Below are 23,518 nucleotides of genomic sequence, written 5' to 3' on the forward strand. Positions count from 1 at the left end.
TTGCTCGTTTAGAAAAAAGCAGCATGAGTCCACATGGTTTACAGTTGTGCTGACCAGGATCATCAGTCATTTTCTCCTTCTTTGGTTATGTTCTTTTAAGCCCATGAGATAAAAGATAACATTCTCTGAATGAATCGGTGTTCTGTGATCGTCAAGCTATAAGCAACACATTGTTTTGGTCCTGTCCTTCCCTTTCTCCTTTTTTTTATTTTTTATTTTTTTTTATTTTTGTTGTTTTTAATTATTTTTGGTTGTTGTTTTAAGAAAGACAGCTTGGTCAAAGCACCATTTATTTCCTATGGGGAACAAGCTGTAAACTCATGAACACATACATTTGCCAGTACACATTCCAGAACACAAAGCTGAATATGACTGGAATGAAACCATGTAGGCTGACAGTTACTGGAACTGTACTATGAGGGGAAAAACAATTTAAGAAAAGAATTAAGCTGATATGAAATTAAACCAATGCGGAAGTGCTTTAAAAGAGGCTCTTTACAAAAAGATAGTTAAGAATTAAGAAAAAGAGTGACTTCTCACTTGATTTATCAACATAAACATCTTCCAACAAAGTTTCATCTCACACAGTTTAACATTTCCCTCAGTATAATATGATGTTGATTTTATAAATTATGATGGAATTTGGAGAAAATAGATAATAAAGCATGAATATACAGTCTCCCCTGTTGACAGTTGTATAGAAATCCATTTACAAGCCAGTCTAAAATGGATTGCAGGGGCTTCATTGGGTAGTCTTTGGACACTCATTCTCCTTGGTAAATGCAGTTAAGCAAAACAATGAATTTCACCAAAACTACACAAAAAATAAAATAATAAATAAATAAATGAGGCACTGGATTGAATGCGTACTTTTAACTCCAGAGAAAAATATGGGGCTCACTTTTCATTTAAGTATTTTTCCCTGCTCTCTGGAGGGTGTAGGCCTACTTTGGGTTCGTCAGGGCTTCCACATCTGTTTATGGTTGTAAATGAGACAAATGAGAACAGCTGGAGCCCAGCAATGAACCCTGATCGCTGAGGAAAGTGGCATTGTTAGTTGGTGATGATGTAACACAGTTTCTCTTTCCACTCATAATGTATTGATTCTTGTTTAAGAGCCCTTTGAATCACATTTGAGTAGCTACTACTTTAGCATTTTGTCAGTAGGCGAGTTATTTGACCTTTCAATTACATAAAAAATGTATCAATGTAGATTTAAGGTTTCAGACCTCTGAATCACACTTTACAATGGGTGTGTTGAACATTGCATTTGCACTCAAATAAAAAGCTAACAATTTTAAGACAAACTGAAGCAGATGGTTATTATCAGTTCGGAACAACTTTAGGTGACTCAAAAGCTATTTTTGGATGGTCTCTGTGGTTTAGGTTTATATCGCAGTTAAAGATCTTTTCTGTGTTTTAACTTTGCTGCAGTGATGTGGAGGCAACTTTAATATGTCAACTCAGACTGTTAGTAGGTTTCATTGGTCATTTTGAATAAACAGCATGTTGTAATTGTCGTGTAATTCTGGGAGAAATCTTATGTGCATGTATTTGTTATTAGGTGAACAAAGTGAGAACAAAAGCTTTTGGTTTGTTTTCTGTCAAGAACATAAAAGAAATTTTAGTAATCATTCCTGGAATTTGTGTTGGGGTGGATGAAATTAGGATTAATTGTGTTTTTGTTCCAAAAACGATGACTCAACATATCTGGTTTTAATTATTAGACTGTTGTGAATGCAAATCTTTGCAGAGAAATATAAATTTAATCCTACTTTCCTGACTGGATAGATTAATAAAAACAGCACGAGTCCAAGAAAGAAGACCAAGTTGTAATTTTTTTATTAAGCTTTTATGCTTATGTGCATGTATGAGGTTAAACAACATAAATATTCCCACTTAAAACATGACAGATGGAAGGAGAACATCTTGCCTTTATATCTGAGTCAGTTGGAAAATTACAGGTCTTCTCAGGAGTATCTTGAAATTTCCTGTTTGAAGGGGTCAGGACCTGGAAAAACTAGTCCATGCTTTCATCTTTAGGCTTGATTATTGTAACAGTGTCTTCACAGGTCTACCTAAAAAATCAATTAGACACCTGCAGCTTATTCAGAACTCTGCTGCTCGAGTCCTCACTAAGACCATGAGAGTGGACCACATCAGTCCAGATTTGAGGTCTTTACACTGGCTGCCGGTCCGTCAGAGAATAGATTTTAAAGTTCTGCTGCTGGTCTATAAAGCTCTAAATGGTTTAGGACCAAAATACATCAGTGACCTCTTGACCCAGTATGAACCTGCCAGAACCCTCAGGTCATCTGGTTCCAGTTTCTTATCAGTTCCCAGAGTCAGAACCAGACATGGAGAAGCTGCATTCAGCTTCTATGCTCCACATGTCTGGAACAAACTCCCAGAAAGCCTCAGATCAGCTGAAACCCTCCGTTTATTTAAATCCAGGTTAAAGACCCACCTGTTCTCTGCTGCTTTTGAGTAGTTTTTATTTAGAAGTCCAAATCTACATCTGGTTCTTTTTAGCTGGAATCATGTCTTTCCCCAAACTGGAATTTTATTTCTTGAATTTTATCTATTTTATTTTAGCATCTTCATTCTGTTTTTTTATGCACTTTTATTGCTTTCTACAACCTGCTGAAATGTTTTATGCAAAGCACTTTGAATTGTCTTGTACATGAAATGTGCTATACAAATAAACTTGCCTTGCCTATTTGTAACTGAAGCTGAATGTATTTGGATAATAAATGAGCAAATAAGGTTTCATTCTCCATGCCAGTATTTATGCAGTGATTAAAATGTAATGAAATGTGTGCAATAAGTTAGTTTTCAGCAGAATATGAATCCATGTCATTGTTTATTGTATTGATTGATATTGTATATACAGTAAGCTGAAATTACATATCTTATACAGAGCACAATTTAAATTGATTTCCACGTGTTGCACCCAAGCAGAATATGGTGATGATTAAAAAGTGATAGGTTGAGGAATAAGCTTAGGGGGTGACCTTGTGTTTGTGTTAGTGAAAGATCAGAGTCCCAGGTATACTCCCTGGATAAAATCCTCCAACAGCCCAACTGTTTGTTACATCTGTATAACATCCTCCATTGTTCCTCCCAGGACTCAGAAATGTGTTGCTGGCTGCTCCTGTGAAACAGAAATACAGACCAGGTCAGAAAAGAGAAAAAGAAGAGGAAATGGGTGGCAACATTAAAATAAGTTATTAATAGTTATAGTCTCATCTCAGACGTTTATGAGGAGGAAGAGAGCATTACTGGAAACTATGACTCAGTGTGCAACAGCTTTAGAAATAATAGTTCTGGGTCAAATACTTTTAAATCTTTATTAGGCACTCTCAGATTCACCTAATCATGGGCTTTTAGGGTAGACTTAAGATCTACTTTCTTTCACATGTTCAGCGCGCCTGTGGTGCAGTTTTCACAGTGAATTGTATCTATTTAGTTAAACTGATCGAAATGCTCTGTACAAGTTACAGCTGATGGATTTCCATACAAACTCCCCAGTTTCCCATAACCAAACCTGTCTGTTTTTTGTTAGTTCTATATAAATAGAGGGTGGCCAACTTGCACAAGCAATTTTTATAAACGTGCACATTGGCATGTGTTTGTTCATGTATTGTTTTTCTTTTGCACAGATCTCATGCATTTCTCACCATCCACTCTTACATGATCTTTATGTGCTTGAACTCCTTATTTCTCGCATAAAGAAACTTGCTCTGGCTAATTGTGTCTCATTGTGTGATTAGCCTTAGTTTTTATTAAGAATTCCTCTTTTGAAGCAAAAACATTAGGTCAGATACATTAGCTAAAAATTTAAACAGAGCCAGCACAGACAGCATTTGCACTAAATAGTATGCAGACTTGCATTCAAGCACATGTGTTTAAATAATATGAGATTAGCACAGAAACACATTACTTATGTGTAGGTGAGAAGTAATTAGTTTTAGACAGAGAGTGATGGTGTACGCTGGGATAAAAGGTATTTTTTTATGCCTATTTTGTGTTTACAAATAGAAAATGCAAAATGTTTAGTGGAACTATGCATCAGCAAAACTAATTAATTTACATTAAAAAAATAATTGTCATTTTTGCTCAAATCATTGCAGTGCATTAAATCAGTTTGCAGCCTCAAACATGGAACTTTGACAAGGTAAAAGTCAATGAACCAAACAAGGAACAACATTTTTATCAGTGCCTATTAAGCTTAACTTACTGCATGATTTCTCCACCACAGGCTGCAAAATTAACTCATTACTTTCTTCAGTTTCCTCAGTTTTATAACTAGTTTAGATGTTTTACATGCATACTGTAAGTTGACCACATTTTTTTTAATAAATCATGATCTATAGGGGCTTCTTAGGGGCTTAGTTCTCTTCACATCTAAAATTTGTGTGAAAGTCTGAAATTGTATTAAATAATTTTTATGTAGAAACATAAAAAATGTTAAAAAATTAATAAGTTGTCATGTTACATTTTCCCTAATAGCGACATACCTCGTGTTTTCATCACTCCATCATTGTATTCAATAAAAATAAATTATAATCTCGAAGCATAATGCAGCAAATAATTTTTAATAATCCTAATAATAAAGGATGATTGCGGAGACTGTTCTGCAACATTGGCAAGAGTAAATTAAAATGTGGACGAAACCTTCTGAGAATATTTATCTCCTGCAACGTTCCATTTTGCATGAAAAGATATTGTGAAGATGCTAGAGTGTGTGTGAGTGCTCCTACCTCATATCTCTCCTCCTGCTGGCTCTCTGCTCTGGAAGATTGACAGTATAGAACTGCATCATGAACAGTAATGAAGAGACAGGACTTTGTCACTTTGTCCTTAAAGAAACCTCCAGTCTGCAGGTTGTCCACCACGCAGGCTACACAGAGAGAGAGAGAGAAGTCACAATGGAGACACAAGCAAAGATGTGCTTTGAAAGATGGAAGGAGAGGAAATGGCACAATGAACATAGTGTAACAATAAAAGAGATAAAAAAAACATAGAGGACAAAGTGGTAAATTTGTAGGAAAAAGAACTGCAAAACCCCAAATAAAACACATGAAATGGTTAATAGTAGAGATAGTGGGATGTTTATTAAAGCTCATTATACTTTATGGTGATAATAATCATTTTTTTGGCAGTCTCATTACAAGCTAATTAGAGTAGCCCATCCTCTGAAGTAAACTGGATGCCTGCCAACACTGTGCAGCAGATTGTTTTTCCCCCTGAAGATTTATGCATTTTATTTATTTATTTATTTTTTCACCTTATGCAGCAAATCACATCTAAACTTGTGGGTCATAAAATTAAACGAAGCAGATATTTTACCTATTCCAAAGAACTGACCCACCAGATTGTATGAGGACTATCTTCTCATGACCCAGGATTGCATTTCACACCAGATTTAGAAAACGTATTTCCTCTGGAAAATGTATGAACTTTCTTGTGAGAAATGTTACAATAACATCAGCAAACAGCTAAAATAACATCCATTGTTATTTCATGAACTTAAATTGTGAGTGGCTGAGCAGGCCTGGAATGTGAATATAAAAATAGACCTACATCTGTGTTACAGTGTGGGTCTCCAGCCTTCAGTATGTGTTCAGCCCACACAGTTTAAAGCTTATTTTCAGACATTTTACACCAGAGAGATATATTTCTAGAAAGTTATGACATATCCTTTTGTTTTTTAAGGGCACTAGAGACTTTTATTTGAATGTGAAGGGCCCAAGGCCAGAACTCAAACTCGGGCAAGGAGCTTAACTGGTTGAGCACCACAGAGGATCTGTGGTGCTCAACCAGTTAAACTAGCCCACACCCTATGACACGTTAGTTAGTTTCAAGAGAGAAACAAAAATACTTAAAAATCTCCAGACTTTGAATGAATTCTTCTGCGTATACACTCAAATAATAATGTTTTTAATTATGTCAAATACAATGGATTGTAGTGGTACTCGCAAAGGTTGTACCTTCAGCAGTACAGTTTGTACCACACAACTACAAATGCAGCCCAGAGGACTTACTTTGGCAGCCAGCGAGAACCACCTCAATGCCAATTTCTCCATAGTCTCTCTGAATCTGAAACACACAAAGCAGCACAGAGAAAATGTCTAATTTAGAATAATTTAATTAGTTTGACTATTCAATTTACAGTAATTGAATGCTTGAGGGGTTATGACAAGGAAAGGCACAGGGGGATAGTTTGTACAAATTTTAAGCTGTAGGAATGAAATTGTTCATTTTGAATTGAAAAAACAATGATAGACTAATGAACACAAACTTTGAAGTTCAAATCTATACTAAAGACTTTGTGCTTGAACCCTTAACTGTACAGTACATGAGATGGATGCTTAAATATGTGATCATCAAGGTGAAGTATTTTCTTTGATCTTTGTGTTGTTTCATGCCATGCTCTTACACTTCGTAGTGCCTTGACCCCCACTGTGTCCAGGAAATTAACAGGGCTGAGGTCGAGAATTATGGCTCTTGGCAGGGAAGGGTCGGGTTCAGCATCCACATCAATGACAGCAATATCTCTCTGCTGGTCCCATTTTGGCTCCCCCTGCTGGCAGAGGCATGAACCAGAAAGTCAAAGCGACATTACTCATGATGCAAATGTCTGCAGACCAGGAAGTCAAATAGTTGTTAGATTTATTAAGCTGATTATCTTAATCCAAAGACAGTAGCACAAACCATCATCTGCTGTCATGTATCAGGTCATTCTCACCATCTCCTCTCCGTTCAGCTGGAGCTCCTTCTTGGCTTTCTTTGCATTTTTCTTTTCGTGCCTCTTCCTTTTGGCCTCCAGTTTCTTCTTTGCTGACAGGAACTTCATAATGTCAATGCCAGACTAAAAGACACAGCAAAGAGAAAACTGAAGTTTACATTGACTGTAGGAGGAAAAGATCTAGTCTCAAAGAAAATATGTGCTTAGAGGAGTGGCATGACAGCATCAAAACAAATATGGGAGAAATACTTTACAATGTACAGTTATCTGTCTCACAGGTTCTTATACTGTTATACATTATAAATGTGTAGGGCAACTGTTCACACAAATGCATCATCATAAAACTAATAAGAAGTGGATTTCAACATTTTTATTGCTGAAATGAATGGAGAAAAACCCTTAAACAGATGGTCAGGTGCTTCAATTACTCCCGCTTTTCACACCCTCAATACAATATCAATGTATAAATGGATTAGGAGAAGCAGCATTTGTTTTCTGAAAAAATATATAAAAAAATTCTGCAGGCTCCTTTGTCGAGCCCTGACAGCCCAAGTTATCCATATCAAATGAACATATATTGCAGAAGCTTTGGAAAAATACCCACTGCATTTGCACAGAGGGAATATGGTTGATTTGTCACAGCACAGGGGTGAATTTTGCAAGCTAATACTGTTCCAACTACAAATTGACTATTGTTTAAGACAGTAGTCTTTAAAGAGATCCTTTCAAACAAAGTGGGGTGGAAGAGATATTAACTGTGTTGCTGGTAATAAATCAGCTGCTGGAACATCATCTGCCATACTTATCTTCCTCCTCCTGATTGGGCCTGACGTTCATCTCATCTGTCTAATATTGGCCTTCTTGTTTCCATTTTAAAATCAGTTCAAGCTAAATATTTGAAAGAATGTCTCAATTCCTAAAATGCACCTGAAAGAAAGAGAGAGGGTCTAGGAGAGAGGAGGTTTGCCAGAAAAGCTATAAGTGACATTTCACCACTGTGTCCTTGGAGAAGGTTTTCCAGGGCCTACGATGTGGATGTGAAGGAACATGGCAAGGTGAGTCTAAATGTAAACATTTGCTTTTGTCAGAAATAATACAACTTAAAAGAAATAATCAGTGAAGTGAGCTGTAACAAAACAGTGGTTGGATTTTGCAGCTGTGCTACACACCACCGTTTGTCTAAAATGATGGTCTGAAGCCAGGATGTCTTCTTTTATTAAATGCCTGTCACCTCCTTGTGTCTGACCTTGTCTCATCTAGTCACATCTCTAGTGGGAGGGACAAAGGTGTGAGAAGAAGAGTCAGGTAGGGGAAGTGAGTGTGTGTGCACTTTGGGAATGGTATAAGTGGATGGTCTACCTGCTGTTGTGCATCTTCACCAAGCCTTGCTGCTGCTCTTTTAGCTCTACTTGTGTTTTAATTTACCTTTTTATGTATTTCCCTACAGTCTTTTCAGCTCTGACTCTGGTCTCTGACTCATGTTCAATGCTAAACTTGCCTAAGACTCTCCAGATCTACTTCAGAGGTACTGCTTTTATCCCCAGTTTTAAAACATTGTACAATAAAGCCAAATACCAACCTGACTTTTAACTTATTTAATTCCATATCACTGTCTCTGTCTTTGTTTGTTTAGGTTCACCATTTCAGTAACCTTGAAAAATATTAGTGTTGAACCAAATAGCATTGGTTTAATGAGGTAATGAGAAATGCTCTGAAAAAAACAAAAAAGAAAAAGAAAAAGAACTGTAACCATTTAGAAACAGCTTATTTTATTATTATTAATTTACATAAACTGAAAGCTGGCCAGTTGCAAAATCTTTCTTTGTCTCCATAAGAAATGAACAGCAATCATGATTAAAATTTTCTGGCATTGCTAGTTGATGCTATTAAAGCACTCATCGTCACACAAGTGCAAGCCATTAGCTAAGTTTCTACCACTGAGACAGTAAATAGTCCTAATTTCCCACTGCACCTTTCACCGTTTGAGCCGTGTGCAGGCCATGTTGGCTGACGGAACATAAATCCAGAAACAAGAAACGACCTAACTTCCTCTGGTGGTGTTTTTTCACTCTGTAAACAAACCTGCATTTTCTTCTATGCTGCTTAATAAAAACTTATATTTCAGCATGAAACTGAAAACGTAAAAGAGCGACCATGCTTGACATGCTGACATTTTAATGAATGAGATGTTCTATTATATATCTCTGGAATTTGTCTTTGCTTCCCCCTCTCTCACTGACTATTGTCATCTTTTGTCCACCTTCGATCGATTTGTCTTTCCATTTAGCCCAAAGAGACATGACAGAAGGGGAGGAGGAAAGGGGAAGGAGAAGGGTGCGGGGGATGGAGTGTTTAAAAAAAGCTGAAGCGAAGAAATGAGAGGAGAAAATAGTGGGATGACATTTTGAACAATGTCTGTCATGGTTGTGATGTGTGAATTGGTGACATGTCTTGTCAGTTATTAGTGTGTCAGAAATGATGTTTGTAAAAGAGGACTTAAATGCACAGAAACTGCCAAGATGGATTGTTACTGCAGCTGGTTGTTTCTTCTCCTCTTTGTGCGTAACTGTTATCTTTAGTTAATTAAATCAGCGATTGTATGCCCATCACGGTGCGTTTGTAAGTCTGATACTGTTTTTTTGGGGGGCATCAACATTACTTTATCAACACACACTAATATTCCTTATTGTTCTATTATTAAAAGATAAATGAATTGTATTTATACAGTGCTCTTCTTATTGTCTTATTTACCATTAAAAACACTTTTACAATACTGGCCACAGTGACCCATTCATGCAAAGACACACTCATTAGGACTTCTTAGTCTATGCAGTGTTACAGGCTCTTAGTATTTCTTCTCTATAACACCAACACATATACACACTCACACACACAGTTGAATTGTAGATCATAGTTATGATACCATAAGATGCAACTTCATTGTCAGAAACATGTCTGAAATCTGATTTGCATTGCACCAGCAGTGTTTGTACTAATGTGTGTGTATGTAGCCTTACCTTTTTCCCCAGAGCTTCCTGGTACATCTCTGCATTGGCAAAATAGAGTGTGGCAGAGGAGCGAAAGATTAAAATACCTGGCACCTGCTTCGCCTACAAGCAATTAATAAGATATACATTTACAAAAAATAAAATTGTCAAATGTACAATAGCAACAGAACTGCTGTATAAAATTCTTAAAAGAAAAAAAAAACAAAAAAAACAACAACAGGTATTGACAGACAAAACCTTTTCATCTGACTGAAATGAAAAAGTAATTTACTTTCTCATACCAATTTTTTTTTTTTTTTTTTTACAGCAGCAGTACAGTACCTGATCGTAGTCCTCCATTGGCTTGTAAATATCAGTATCTGGCACCTGTCCTAACAGGGAGTACTTGGGTCTAAAATAAAGACAAAAAAGATAAATTTGGAAAATTTGAAACTCAAATGTTGTCTGGAGGAGAATGCATTGGCTTTTAAGGATTAGGACAGGAGAAGAATCTCTTTCATTTGTCATGAGATTGGATTGGGACAGGAGTAAAAATGAAATGTAGAGGAATGAAAACCAACATGTGTCATCCATTAGTGTGAAGACTATCCAGCAAACACCAGTAGTAGACCCTCCGCCATTGCTGAGGTGGCATTTCTGTGTATGTGTAAGCAGAACAGATGAGAATCTGACCATTTTCTTAATAGCAAGGAAATCTGGAAGGACTAGAACAGCTGTGGAAACTTTGCCATAAAAAAGTAGATGCAAAGATCACAGACATTAACTTTACGAAGATTGACGCTGTTTTTTTGTGTGACACTGAGGGGGGCAGTGGTTTACACCACTCTGCAGATGCTCTATGCACTATGCTCCCTTTGGGTCAAATATTACAGAACTTTAGCATTAATTATCAAAGTTATGCAGATGATACACAACTTTATGTGTCTCTGTCACCAGATGACTGCAGCCCAATAGACTTATTGTGTCAGTGTCTGGAACAAATAAACCCCTGGAAAGGGGGAGAATTTTCTACAAATAAATTAAGACAAAACTGAGATTATTCTGTTTGGTAGCAAAGAGAAGAGGGTCAGCATTGGTAAACACCTGGAGACTCGGGCTCTTAAAATGACCAACCAAGTTCATAACCTTGGAATGTTGATAGACTCAGACCTGATTTCAGCAGCCACATCAAAACTGTCACTAAAAGAGCTTTTTACCAGCTCAGAAACATCAACAGAATTAAAAGTTTAGTGTCCCAGAAAGACCAAGAGAAACTCATCCATGCATTCATCTCCAGTAGGCTGGATTACTGTTTTGGTCTTTTAACAGGACTTCCTAAAAAGAGCATTAAACATCTGCAGCTCATCCAAAACCCTGCTGCTAGAGTTTTAACCAGGACTAAGAGATCTGAACACATCCCACCAGGTTTAAAATCTTTACACTGGCTTCCACTGGGAGTACTTTGCCATTTTTTGTGTACCTTTTTGTGTGTCTGTTTACATTGGTTTAGCAGTGGCTCTCATCTTTTTAATCTCTGTCTTATTCATATTTCTGATGAGTATTTAATCCGACCATTTTTTCCCCAAGTTGTGTCCTTGGCTGCAGCAGCAGCTGCATAACCAGTGCACAAAAAGGATTTTCATCCTTGGTTTCCATCTTAGTGCAGTGCAGTGAATACTTTAGAGAAACATTCTAGACAACAGTGGACTTCAACAGAAACTTTTCCAGGTGATGTAATTTTGCTGACCATGGGTTGGCTATAAAGGACAGTTTGGACTTTATGTGCACGGAAGTAATGATGGCTGAATTTACAAAGTGTCAGCTAGACGCAATGAGTACGTGATTTTAAATGCAGTGGCACCAATATGGATGAAACTCCCATGTGCCAATGAGAACATCCCTTTTATGGTTTTACAGCAACATTTGCTTGAGCAAGATGTATTAAATGAGTTAATCCTGTATATTTAGACATATTGTATGTCTTTTCCTTTTATAATGCCCAGAAAATATTCATTTTAAATTAATAATAATTATGTGAAAAAATCCACACAGATGAACAGATAATTTCTTTGATTTCTGAATCCAAATTTTAGAACAATAAATATTTAATTAACACATACATTTTTAGTATGATGGTTTAGTTGCAGCCGTCCGTTTGTGCACATACATCAATTTGTAAAGTGGCTGCATTAACATTTAATGATCGGTAGTTTAGCATGTGTTAGCATATTTGTTTGTGTGTTTATATGTGTAGTAATAGAAATGGTAATGTCTACTTACACCTGTGTCCTGAAGATGACAGTGAGCATGGAGAAAGCAATGGCAGCAGCTAGTCCCAGGTCAGGGTTAAACAATATGGTGAGGATGAAGGTGGCTAACCAGATTATCTGGAGACAAGAACAGAATGGAAAGTAAAGCAGCAGAGTGTCATAAAAGGCTAAACTGGCCCTTTAATGCAATACACATAGCAAAAGAGCTTTACCAAACATATAAAGCTGAACTATTTTGGCACTACAGGAAAGGGGAATAATTTTTATAATTTTCCAATCTTACATCACACTAATTATGTTGTGTTTTTGTTCATTGCATGAACAAAAATGTATGCAGTAGGGAGGCAATGGGTAAAGTTTGTCCTCAAGGACCGGAGTGGCCCATCTCTGCAGTATAGGAATATAAATTAATCTGTTTTGCCACTTTTTTAAACGTTTTTTTTGGCTATCTTACCATGTCTGTTTTGTTACTCTTCCACAGAGCAGGGATATCCATGAACTGCTTCATCATCCCATGAAGATTAACATAGATGATGGCCGCCAGCACCGCCTGCAAAATTAATTAAACAGGGCAACTTAAAGTATTGCAGTCCTGAAACATGATGGTGAACTAGTTTTAGATTAACATCTCACCATGTGAGTGAATTATCAATTTTATCCTTAATTTAGGTTTTAATATTTTGTAAGCAACATGAAGTCAGTAAAGTGTTAATTGTGATCTGCACAGCGCTCTCCAGAGACTTGAAAGTAACAGTTCTAGAGCCATCACTTAATGCATCACCCCATGTCAGTTTCTCCTGTGATCTGTACACAGGATGGCAACAAATTCTCATTGTGATGTATTTTTAACTTGGACTGAGGATTGAAGATGCCTTGCAATTTTGCACACATTCTTTCGCAGCCTTGGACACAACATTGTGCATGCCAACACGTGAACATAAGTGCATACAGTACCTTGGGGAGATCTTCAAAGAGCTTTCCAATCCAGAGTGTGATGAAAAGGATTACTATTGCTGATATAGCACCAGCAACCTGCAGTGAAAAGAGAGGGATAATAGATATATGATGAATGGATCAGGTGAAAGAGATTGCAGGAAGAGCTTTAAAAGAACGCAAAGTTATTAATTATGTAATATGATTAGCATGAACTAAGGGAAGTTTTCAAGAAGGATTTGGTGCATCAGTTAGTCTCATCTCACCTCTCCTCCATAATGGGCCTTTGATGAGTAATAATTATCAGTTTAGATCAATTTGACCTTTTGGGAAATCTGTTTTTGTGTAGGTAGGGTTCAGAGACATACTACATTTAATTTTAAAGATTGTCCAGGGTAAAGAGAAGTGCTAGGATAGAAATTATAACCTAATAAGGTATTACTCAGAAGCCTAATTTAATGCACTTCATGTGCATGGGATGGTGACAAACTAGCAATTATCATGCAACCAGATCACAAACAAAAAAAATAAATTAATAAATGATATATGAAACATCACAATGTGTTACAGTCATTGAACGATTCAACATGAAACTGGAAGGAATGCTGGGAGTTCATATATTCAATAACAAATTCAGGGAATCCTTCTGAAATCTTTGAGCTAAAGATAAAGCTCCAAATCCAATAGCCATCATCTATTTTGTCCTGGAGCAACAGGTTGGGGATCAAGGTATGCTTTAACTCAAAAACTGTCTTTGCTTTGGAGAAGACCTTGCCACACCACTTTCTACTTATACTGCACAGCCTACACCAAGAATGATAAAAATAAGAAAAATCACATCCAAATCTCCAGGAAAGTCTTTCCAAAGCTTCAAACATTCTTTTCTTAGAATAAAACGTTAAAATATGCCCAAGTCACAACTTTTTTAAGTTTTGATATGTGAAAAAGCAAAAATAAAAAACAAACAAAAACAAAACCAAACAAAACCAAACAAAACCAGCGCAAACACACCTGACAGCCTCACTGAGCTTTTTGTTTCATCATTCTCAATTAAAGACAGAGGTAAATAATGAGCAATTTACTGCATTTTGTTTTCATTTAGCTGCTTTATATAAAGTTTACAGTTTACTTTCTGTTTGGGAAATAACTGTTTAAAACTCAGGTAATGTCTATGTTCAAAGTTGTTTAGTTTGCTTAACTAATAAGAAATTATAGTATTGAATTATGAAAAATAAATGTAGTGACAAAGACAACAAATAATCATTCTGAAGAGTCATTGTGTAAGACCGCCACAGGTGTGAAAAGGCTTGTTCAGGGAAACATATGCAGAACAATAAGCAACCATACCAACCTGTGTCTTTCCTCCTGTGCTCTCCTGAACCATGCTGCGAGACATGGAGCAACTGATAGCAAAACACTGGAAAATTCCTCCTATGGCGTTACTCAAACCCAGGGCGATGAGTTCCTAAATCACAAAGCACACATTTTATATACTTGAAACTAAAACATATAGTCCTTTTATCTCTTCAGTACCTGGTTGCTGTCCACTTTGTAGCCATATTTGATTGCAAATATTCTTCCCAGAGAGATGGCGATGCCATAACCAACAACTGACAGAGCAAAGGCGTCTCCGATCACCTGGCCAAACAGTGAAACATCTGGTGCAACTGGAGGCTGGAGACTGACATACAGAGACAAAGTGGAGAAAAACTACTTTTAAAATCTTAACCTTTTGTGTGTATACAAAGTCTTAATGTAAATGTGTGTGTGGTTCTCACCCTGAGGGAATCTTTCCTACTATATCTACTTTATATTTTCCCTGTAAGTCAACTTGCCAGGATATTATTGTAGCAATAATAATCTGGGAAACAAATAACAGGAGATTTATTGCACTGTCTGTTGTGTATTTTTTGTGTTTTAAGTGTTCTTTCATACTCACAGCAAACAGCTCCATAGGTAAAGGGATAGGCAGCTTTTTGTTCAAAAATGTGTTGAGCTCCTTAGCAAGGATGAGGCCAACTGTGGTGACAATGCTGACCACTAGAGTGCCAATGTTAGTCTGCGGAAGGAGAGCGCACAACTCCACCACAGTCTGTAGAGAAATAAAAATAAAAAGAAGATTATTATGGCTTAAATGTGTGTGAGTCTGACTGATTAAAGGAGCATGACTATGAAATTAATACACGAGAGATGATCATATTTCCCAGTATAAGCGGCTTCATTAAGTTAATAACATTTGGTATATTATTCCAGGTCTATTAGACTAAATCAAATCAGGTATGTCTTTTTTATGATTTACAGATGAAAAGTAGCTGAATTTTTTTTTTTTTGTGGTTATAAAAATGAGTTCAATATATTTGGATGTAGTATATTAAAAATCTGGCTGAGACCTCACTTTGTGAATTCAAACAACATTTTAAAAAACGAACAAATGCCAGTAATCTGCCTTACATATATCAAAGAGAGAGGTCCACTGTATCTCACAGGGCTGATTCCAAAGGTGTATTTGAGCTGTGACACAATGACGTGGATGGCAGCTGCTGTGGTATAACCTCGGACCAGAGGCTCAGACAAGTAGGTCACCACAAAACCAAAATGGACCAGACCGAGCAGAATCTACACACAGAAAAACAGAAAAAACACACTGAGATCACAGATGCAAATCGTAATTTTGTAATTATTACATAGCAGTACATATGGAGCAGTACAGCTGCAGCTATAACCTAAATTCTTTAAATGTTGGGATGCTGTTCAAAACGCAAAAAAGTACAACATTTTGCAAATTACGCACACCCATATCTTATTTCCAATAGAACAGAAATAACATTTTAGTTGTTGAAACTGAGGCATTGTATCATTTCATGGAAAATATAATAGCTTATTTTTAATTAGATGGTAGCAACACATAAAAAGCTGGAAAGTACTTGGTACAAATCAAAAGTTTGAAGCATAGACTGTATATAAAAGATGGACGGAGCCTCCGTGACGTCACCCGTATGTTTCTGATAAGCAAAAGTGCAGCTCGTTGGGCGTTCCCACCGTCGCCATCTTGGTAGCGTCACACGTGTGGTTGCTCCCGGAAAATAATGGGCCAAGAGGTGGAGCTAAGAGGGGGACTGTGAAGGTGGGGGTGGATGATTAACAACCATCAAACTCCGAGTTGCCAGTAGCTAAGAACTAACCGAACTAAACAGTAGCTAACCAGCTAATGGAGGTAGGCGGGCTAAAGCTAAGGCACGCTGTTAGCTGGCTAAAAAATGCGGTTATGCTGCACTCTCCCTTCTTGCCGCAGATATTGGATACCTGTCAATTAAAAGGACACGCCCCTAATTATGCAGAATTTTGTGACGGGGCCAAGGAGGGTGCATGATTTACTCTTATTAAGATATGTTTTAATTATTTTCTTTAACCGCATGTTTTAATTTAATTTATTGTTTTTTACTGCATGTTTTACTGGTTTGAGACCTTGGGTTTTTGTGTCACCCTCTGGAAGCCAATCAGCCCTTTTAATTAGCCCAACAAGAGACAGGTGTGGGCAGCTCTCAGAGGATTTAGGCGGAGCCCGTAGTGGGAGAGAGGACAGAGAGAGACTGACTCAGAGAGAGGAGCGGGGCTGGATTGAGGCAGCGGACGAGGCCGCGAAGCGGCCGGGTCCGCAAGGAGGCGGAAGTGATGGAGAGGAGACGACTGGGGACGATGGATGACCAAGATCGGGAGCCAGCGTCGGAGGCCGCAAGGTGGGCGGCCAGGCAGACCACAAAAGTGGAGGAGGCCGAGAATGGAGGTGCCGCAGGACCTCTAGGGGAAGGGCAGCGGACGCTTGGAAGAGAGCAACAGCAGACGCCAGAACCCACGGTGCAGCTACTCAGCCCCGGGCCGCAGGAATACAGTGTCGGCCCGGGAAGAGTGTGAGTACATCTCCATGTCTTGTGTCCTGGCCTGAAGCGAGGTAGCGATTGTAGGGCGAGGCGGAGAAGGGTGGGGGTATCCCCCAGAGAAACCGAGGACTGCTGTGCGTGTCCCCTTTTCTTCCCAGGTCGTTGGTGGGCTAGGCCCTACAAGAAGAAGAGGTGAGTGGACAAAGAGGAATGCCAGCAAGATTCCGCCCAGAACGCTGCCAGCCAGGACACTCTGAGTACCTGAAGGCCCAAGAAGTGAACATTTGAGTCTGAGAGATGGCGTACCTTTTTTTTATCTTAATAAACTGTTTTAATACCTTTTTTTTCCTTTTTATTGTGGCTTTTTTTTGTTAACTCTGCTCCCCCCGATTCAAAAGGAACCTGCGGTGGCAGCCTTGGTCAGGGCCACGCTGCCACCCGTGACATTTTCAAGATTAAATAACATCCAAACGGATGAGTTAGAAAAATTTCACCCTCTTCACAGTTGCCACGAAGGTAAACTTGACCTATTAATCTTAAAATGAATTTTTGTACCAGGCTGCAAAGTTGGCCTTTTTAACATGGGAGTCTGTGGGGTTTTGCTCTGTTTTGGAGCCAGCCCCTAGCAGATGAGGGGTGAACTGCAACTTTTTGCACTTCTGCATAGGCTTCACATTTTCCAGGCGGAGGTTGCCGCTTGGTCTGAAGTCTGTAAATTTGCGTCTCTAAAAGCACAGATGATTGTAGATTGTGAGACAAGATTAGGTGTGTGTTTTATTGCTGCTACTAAAGCCATTCTCTTTTCATCTTTCACTATTTATAGATTGTGAGAAGTTTGCCTCCTGTCCAGTGGCTGTGGCAGAAATCCAAACCATGATCAGCCCACTTCTGCTTTTTTCCGGGCACTTTTCTTTCTCCAATCAAATTTCTGCTATGTCTATTTTTTTTCTTTTTAGCAGTACTTGTGTCATGCTTCCAAAAATTCATTAAGCTTTTTTTAGATGTTAATTTAAATTCTTTTGCTTAATTTTTAGTAAGCAATTTTCTTGGAAACCAGTCTTGGTCATCCAGACCACTTACTGTTACTCATATTCCTTAATTATGTTAGAAACTGTGCAGTAGCTGCATGAAATCATTATGTTTGCTTCTTGTAACGTTGTCTTGCTTAGTTGATGTAAGTTGTTTTAAATGTTGGCTGCTGGAAAGAGATATCACAGCTGACCGCTGGGGCGTGGTTTAAAGGTTAGCATTCTCAGGCAGCTTTAATGTTTTTCATCTCCTGGGTTCCACTAGATGAAACCATACTACAGGTATTTGAAGCTAATTAAGACTGCTGGGATCACTGTTAAAATTGTTCTTGGTGCTTAAACATTTTAGGATTCTTTTAGTAACTTTCACACAGAGCCTCTTTCCTTTGTTAAACTATAGAATTTTACAAATCAAAAAAAAGACACTCATTTAGATTAAAATCCAAAAGAGAATGCTTCATCTTTCACCTGAAACAATCCAGACAAAAAAGTGACAGCTGCAGCCACTTGAAGCCTCTCCGCATCTCGAGCAGCAATGTCAACAATACTGGAATTGGTCACATTGTCCCATATCATGAAATTTGAGTCTGGCGCCACTCGATCAGCCACCCCTCCTATCATTACGCTCATCACTGCGTACGTTCCTGAAAAAGGGACACAGAGATATTATAACACCATTTTACTGGACAGCATTAAAGAAATATTTGCGGCAGAAAAAAAACAATTATTCTAAATTTTGAAGAAAAATCTATCAAATTCAAATGACAGTAGTAATACCTTCCTTTTCAATATGGCTGCAGATAGAGCAAAAAGATTAAATTCATACCAACTGAGATATGCTGGGATGTGCCAAAGATAAAATAGATGAGGACGGGGTAGAAGGAGGAGTATAGACCAAAGACTGGAGAAACAGATGCCAGCAAAGCGTAAGCCATACCTGCAGAGATTTAAAAAAAAAAAAGTTAATTTCTGCAGTCATGAAAAAAGTGAAATCAAAGCAAAAAAAAATGTTTTTTGCGGAGATGATTTTAAAAAAGTTTACTCATGACCACTGGGATTAAACAAACTAGAGTAGCTTGTCCCTTTCAATTCAGCTACCCATTCCCCCTCTTTGAAGCTCCATCTCACCCTGTGGCAGCTGCATGATCCCCACACTGATTCCTGAGATCAGATCACCCAACGCGTATTCTTTGAAGGGGTAACGAGGCAGCCAGGACAAAATAGGAACACTTTGCAGCAGGCATCTCTTCAGTTTGGGACCCGAGCACCTGAGGTTTTGTGTTAGTGACAGACAGAGAAGAGAGAAAGAAAAATTGGGCATCGCTTAGAAAATAACATACTGAATGCTTTAAGCCAGGCACAAGTACAGTACATAAAAACAAGCAGTAGTATGTATGTTTTGGTTGCTCTTGAAATTCTTTTTTTTTTTTTTTTTTTTTTTTTTTAGTTATTTTCTGTATTTGTTCTGGGTACTTCTGCGGGGGTACCATGGATACATGCAAACAATTTGATTTGGCAAAAACAACCATTTAATGTCTAATTTGTTTTATTTATAATATTGGCTTATTAATGTGCAAATCGTTGCAGTCTGGTTTTAGTTACATTTACATATTTTTCCAACTTTTTTAAAAATATGCCATAATTTATTTATTTATTTATTTTTATAATTGTCTTAAAAGTACATTGATGATTTCATACTATGACCTTTGCCTGAAAAATTATTATGACTATTTTGGTTGAATTATGTATGTTTTATAATAATTTATAGCATCAGAGGTCCTCCTGGGGTAATGGCTGCTATGTTGCAAAGCCATCTTTGAATACGGTAGCCAAAAAGGGACAAACTTCTTGGCCTTACGCGATTTACCTGTGAATCCCCGCATGTTAATCAAGCAAAGAAGACCGTAGATCATCATCTTGCCAGTTTACATTGAAAAGGAGGACCATCCATACTTTTTGCCCAGTGAGACATAGGAAAAAACAGCCAAGAAAAGAAAAAGAAATAATAACCAGGAGAAAACGAGAGTGTACATTGGTGGAGTATTTACCAGATGGAGGTAATTGATGAAAGAGAGGGACTTCAAAACCGACGCAGAGGTTGCAGGCCTTCTGCTGGATAGGTAAGTTAATTCAATCTAACAGTGAAGTTTATTTAGGAGTTATGTTAGAACAACTGGCAAAAAACGAAGAAGAAGAAACAGCAACAACTAGAAAACATCATACAGCATGGAGGAGGATATATAGGATGAGGGAATGATGGTGGTCTTGGAACTATTGTTAACAGACAAATACAGAAATGAAAAAATAACAAACTGGAGACAGCGTGAACACGGACTTTATTTACTCCCGTCTTCCCCAGCTAGCTGGCTCTCTGACTGGCTACATTTTGGCTCACGCCACCATCCATGCAGTCAGAATGTGCGAGTCGTCACCATTCCTCATATTCAATATTTCCGATTGTTGGCTACAACCCGTTTCGAAGTGGATTATCGGGACAAATTTGCTCATAACACACCACAGACCAAATGATAATTGGACAGGGAACTCTCACGGTGATCAGGTGTTTGCTGGTCGAGGTTGGGAAGAGGCAAAATCGGGACAAAAACAGTCCAAAAAAATCGTTATGTGTGCACCCGGCTTAAGTCATACCAGTAGGTGACCGTGCGCTTCTTTCAGACGTATTTTCCGAGAGCTTTCCCTCGTGTTTCATAATTTATTTCAGCTGATTTGTCAGTGGTTGTAGTTGTCGTCCTTCTAGTCAGACAAAATAGACCAAAGTAATACCAGTTTCTCATCGTGTCTGGTGAGTAATGTTACAGCACGGGATCTTCCTCTTGCAGAACCAACAGGTCCACCGCCCCTCCTTTGACTCTCTCTTTCTCTCCCTTCTTCAGATGATCTCTGAGTATACAAGTCACGAAAAGGATTTCACACGATAACATTAGCTAACAGCAGTAGTTTGGTACCAAATACATGGAGGGCGTACTTGTAACTTATTGGTATAAAAAAAAAGAATTATGTATCCTTCTGTACCTCATAACCTGAAGGGACACTCAAACATCTGTGAGATATTGACATTTTCACATTTATGACTCTCCATGGCTTCCGTAGTTGTAATAATGCGTTTAAACGGTGAGGTTCATATAATGGCATATTTTCATGCTATTTCACAGTCAAATAAGATTGGATCAATCTGACTTGAGAGGACAACAGGTGTGACTATTTTATTGTTATTAAAATGATTTCAAAACAATATTCTGACTAAACACCTGACATACACCTGTTTGATATTCTATTAACATTTGGGCGTCAAATCATAACTATAGTGAAAATAATTAAATAATTCTGCTTCTTTGTACTCAAAATTTAGGAATAAATTTAGGTCAATGTGGTTTGCCAATGTGTTACCAAAATAAGTGTAAAATATATTTTAATGTATTGGAAACTAGTTTACTAACAAGGTAAAATAAAAATTATTTGGCAATCATTTTGTACCTCATGATTTTAAAGCAGTCAAACAGACAATTTGAACCATGAGGATGAAAAGCATGTAAAAAGTGAAAACAACCCAAGTGCAAATCATTGTAATCTTGTTTTAATTACATTTCACATAGTTTCATAACTTTTTTTTTTAAGCGAGGTTGCATTTAAACCATATATCACATATGTCAAGGTGACAACATGTCAGCATAAAATTTCAGATGGAGTCCAACAATTTTACTTTGACTGGGACCACATGATACCTAAATGCACATCTCAGTACTTTAGCAATATCAAAGAAAGTATAATAAGCAGGACTAATGAGTAAGAAATAAGTAGTAAAAAAAATAAATAAATAAAAAAATTCTTTCTATTTGAACCAATAAGAATCAGCGGGGTTTTTAAACTAAACTCTGTAATGCATTGACTACTTTATTTGTAATATTAAGACATTTGTTGTTAAAAACCCACAGACTATAATTATAATTAATTATAATTAATTAATTAATTATATTAATTATAATTAAATATCCAAAAAGAAAAATATTCAAGACCGGAAATGACTGAAATTTATTACCTTATTGATTTTTTCATCTTCTCACAAACAGATGTTTTGGAGTCAGTCTTTTGTGCCATGACATCCATCTCTCCTTCATCCAGGATCTCCCTGTGGACTCTGTAGTTCATTCGTCTCCTCTCAGCCATGGCTGAAACAAGCTGCCAGTAAAGTGTCTCAATCACTATTTCAAACGAGCCATGAAAACATTAATGTGTATTTATTTGTTGACAAAGTCTAAGAAACACATATTTAACTAAGCTGTCATGTTTTCTCTTTGACATTATCAAAATACAAGTTTTGAGGTTTTAATTTAACTCTTCTGTGGATGAAATAAGAGCAAGAGTACTCACCTTGTTGTGTTTTCAGGTAAAATATTAGATTCCAGACTTAAGTTTAAAAATATATAATATAAATCCAGGATCTACTGAAGCCCTGAGAAGAACCATATAAATCTGTGGTTATCTAATCCTAATATCTTCAATCCTGATGTGTTTTGTTTTGAAGTTCTTAGGAAGCAGATCCAGCTTCAGATATCTTCTGATTCCTTCAACAAAATTAGTAAAATGTTTCTTCAGTCACAACATTGCACATTTGTTTTTGCAGTAAATAAATCCAGGAGTTAAGCAGTGATGGTACCTGGGTTTCAAATCAAATAACCTGAGTTTTCCATCAGATCCAAAAAGCTGCAGTATTTTCCAAGTACGAGGTCCTGATGTTGCTGTTTTTTATTTTTATTTTAAATTTTTTTCCCCTGAAACCAATAGGTAAATGTAAGGTTTTGCTCTGATACCTACTACAGAAAAGTTTCTGTGAGAGCCAGACAAGGAAAAGTGGTGGAAATAATTCACTGTCCTTCTCTTCCTCACTTTGTTAAATGGTGAGCCAGTTACTGTCTGTGTTGTGACTCCACAGTTGTAGCTTCAGTCCTTGGGGGAAACTTTAGATATGATTGTTAACAATGCAGAGGAAGAAGAGGGCAAAGTTCTCTGTACATGGAGTTCAAGTGAAAACAGAGGAGGCACGACGAGATGAGCGTGCCTCCTGCTTGTTGTATCATTTAAAGAGTGAGTCAGTTCACTGACTTTATTATCACTTTTTGAATTGTTTTAATTTTAATCTTGTGTTTTTTTTACTGAAGCCAATTTGAATGTGAGTATAAATAAATGTTTCCGAACATAGCAGTGCAAAAACACGTTCTTTTTTCTCCAGTCAGATCATTAGATGTGTCTTATCTTTGTGTTTTATGTCTTGTTTTATATATGTGTGTGATTAGATAAGTCATTGAAATCAGTCAAGTCAGGAGTGTTCTTGTTAATTTATGATCAGGCCACAGGAACGTGAATAAACACTGAGAAAAAATTTTACTGCTTAGCAAAGCAGGAATACAATATGTGTATTTAATGATGAAGTTTTCCAATTTAGCTTTTCTTTCAGTGCTTATTGATTCTTTTATCTAGTCTCTTTTCTCTCAGTGAATCTGAGAACTAAAGTTGTTAAAAAATACAATAACAAAAACAGATTAAGTCACATGTTATGTGACCCATGAGTTGTTTAGATAAATTGTTTTGCATCTCTACTGTAAAATAAGATACTGAAGACTCTGACTTAGAAAATAGTTCAGTGTTTCTTATA

At 37.3% G+C, this 23,518-nt stretch overlaps 1 protein-coding gene across 4 annotated transcripts; it reads right to left on the reverse strand.

The window, feature by feature from the left end:
* Positions 1–2,674: 2,674 nt before the first annotated feature.
* On the reverse strand, positions 2,675–22,782 carry slc26a6 (solute carrier family 26 member 6). 4 transcript variants are annotated; one of them, XM_042003015.1, is made up of 21 exons: positions 22,523–22,782; positions 22,237–22,430; positions 21,905–22,044; positions 18,976–19,115; positions 18,674–18,784; positions 18,316–18,491; positions 15,393–15,557; positions 14,881–15,033; positions 14,720–14,802; positions 14,475–14,622; positions 14,293–14,406; positions 12,963–13,040; positions 12,463–12,558; positions 12,019–12,125; positions 10,081–10,150; positions 9,769–9,861; positions 6,752–6,874; positions 6,443–6,589; positions 6,048–6,102; positions 4,776–4,903; positions 2,675–3,154 (listed from the first exon to the last, which is right to left on the reverse strand). In XM_042003015.1, the coding sequence occupies exons 3-21, from the start codon at positions 22,030–22,032 to the stop codon at positions 3,131–3,133; spliced, it is 2,139 nt and encodes a 712-aa protein (XP_041858949.1). In that variant the 5' UTR covers positions 22,033–22,044; positions 22,237–22,430; positions 22,523–22,782; the 3' UTR covers positions 2,675–3,130. The 4 variants fall into 4 exon arrangements, with proteins under 4 accessions (XP_041858949.1, XP_041858947.1, XP_041858946.1 ...); XM_042003013.1 differs by having other exon boundaries at positions 4,764–4,903; XM_042003012.1 differs by lacking the exon at positions 2,675–3,154 and having other exon boundaries at positions 4,530–4,903; positions 6,443–6,586.
* Between the last annotated feature and the right edge of the window lie 736 nt (positions 22,783–23,518).

Source organism: Melanotaenia boesemani, chromosome 13, assembly GCF_017639745.1.
Source record: "Melanotaenia boesemani isolate fMelBoe1 chromosome 13, fMelBoe1.pri, whole genome shotgun sequence".
NCBI classification, from domain to species: domain Eukaryota; kingdom Metazoa; phylum Chordata; class Actinopteri; order Atheriniformes; family Melanotaeniidae; genus Melanotaenia; species Melanotaenia boesemani.

Coding starts and splice junctions, on each gene's coding strand:
- slc26a6 (XM_042003011.1), bottom strand. CDS start 22,032: ATGGCTGAGAGGAGACGAATGAACTACAGAGTCCACAGGGAGATCCTG. Junction 18,492..18,673: donor ATCCCAGCATATCTCAGTTG/GTATGAATTTAA, acceptor TCCCTTTTTCAG/GAACGTACGCAGTGATGAGC. Junction 10,151..12,018: donor GTCATCTTCAGGACACAGGT/GTAAGTAGACAT, acceptor TCTTTATTTTAG/ACCCAAGTACTCCCTGTTAG.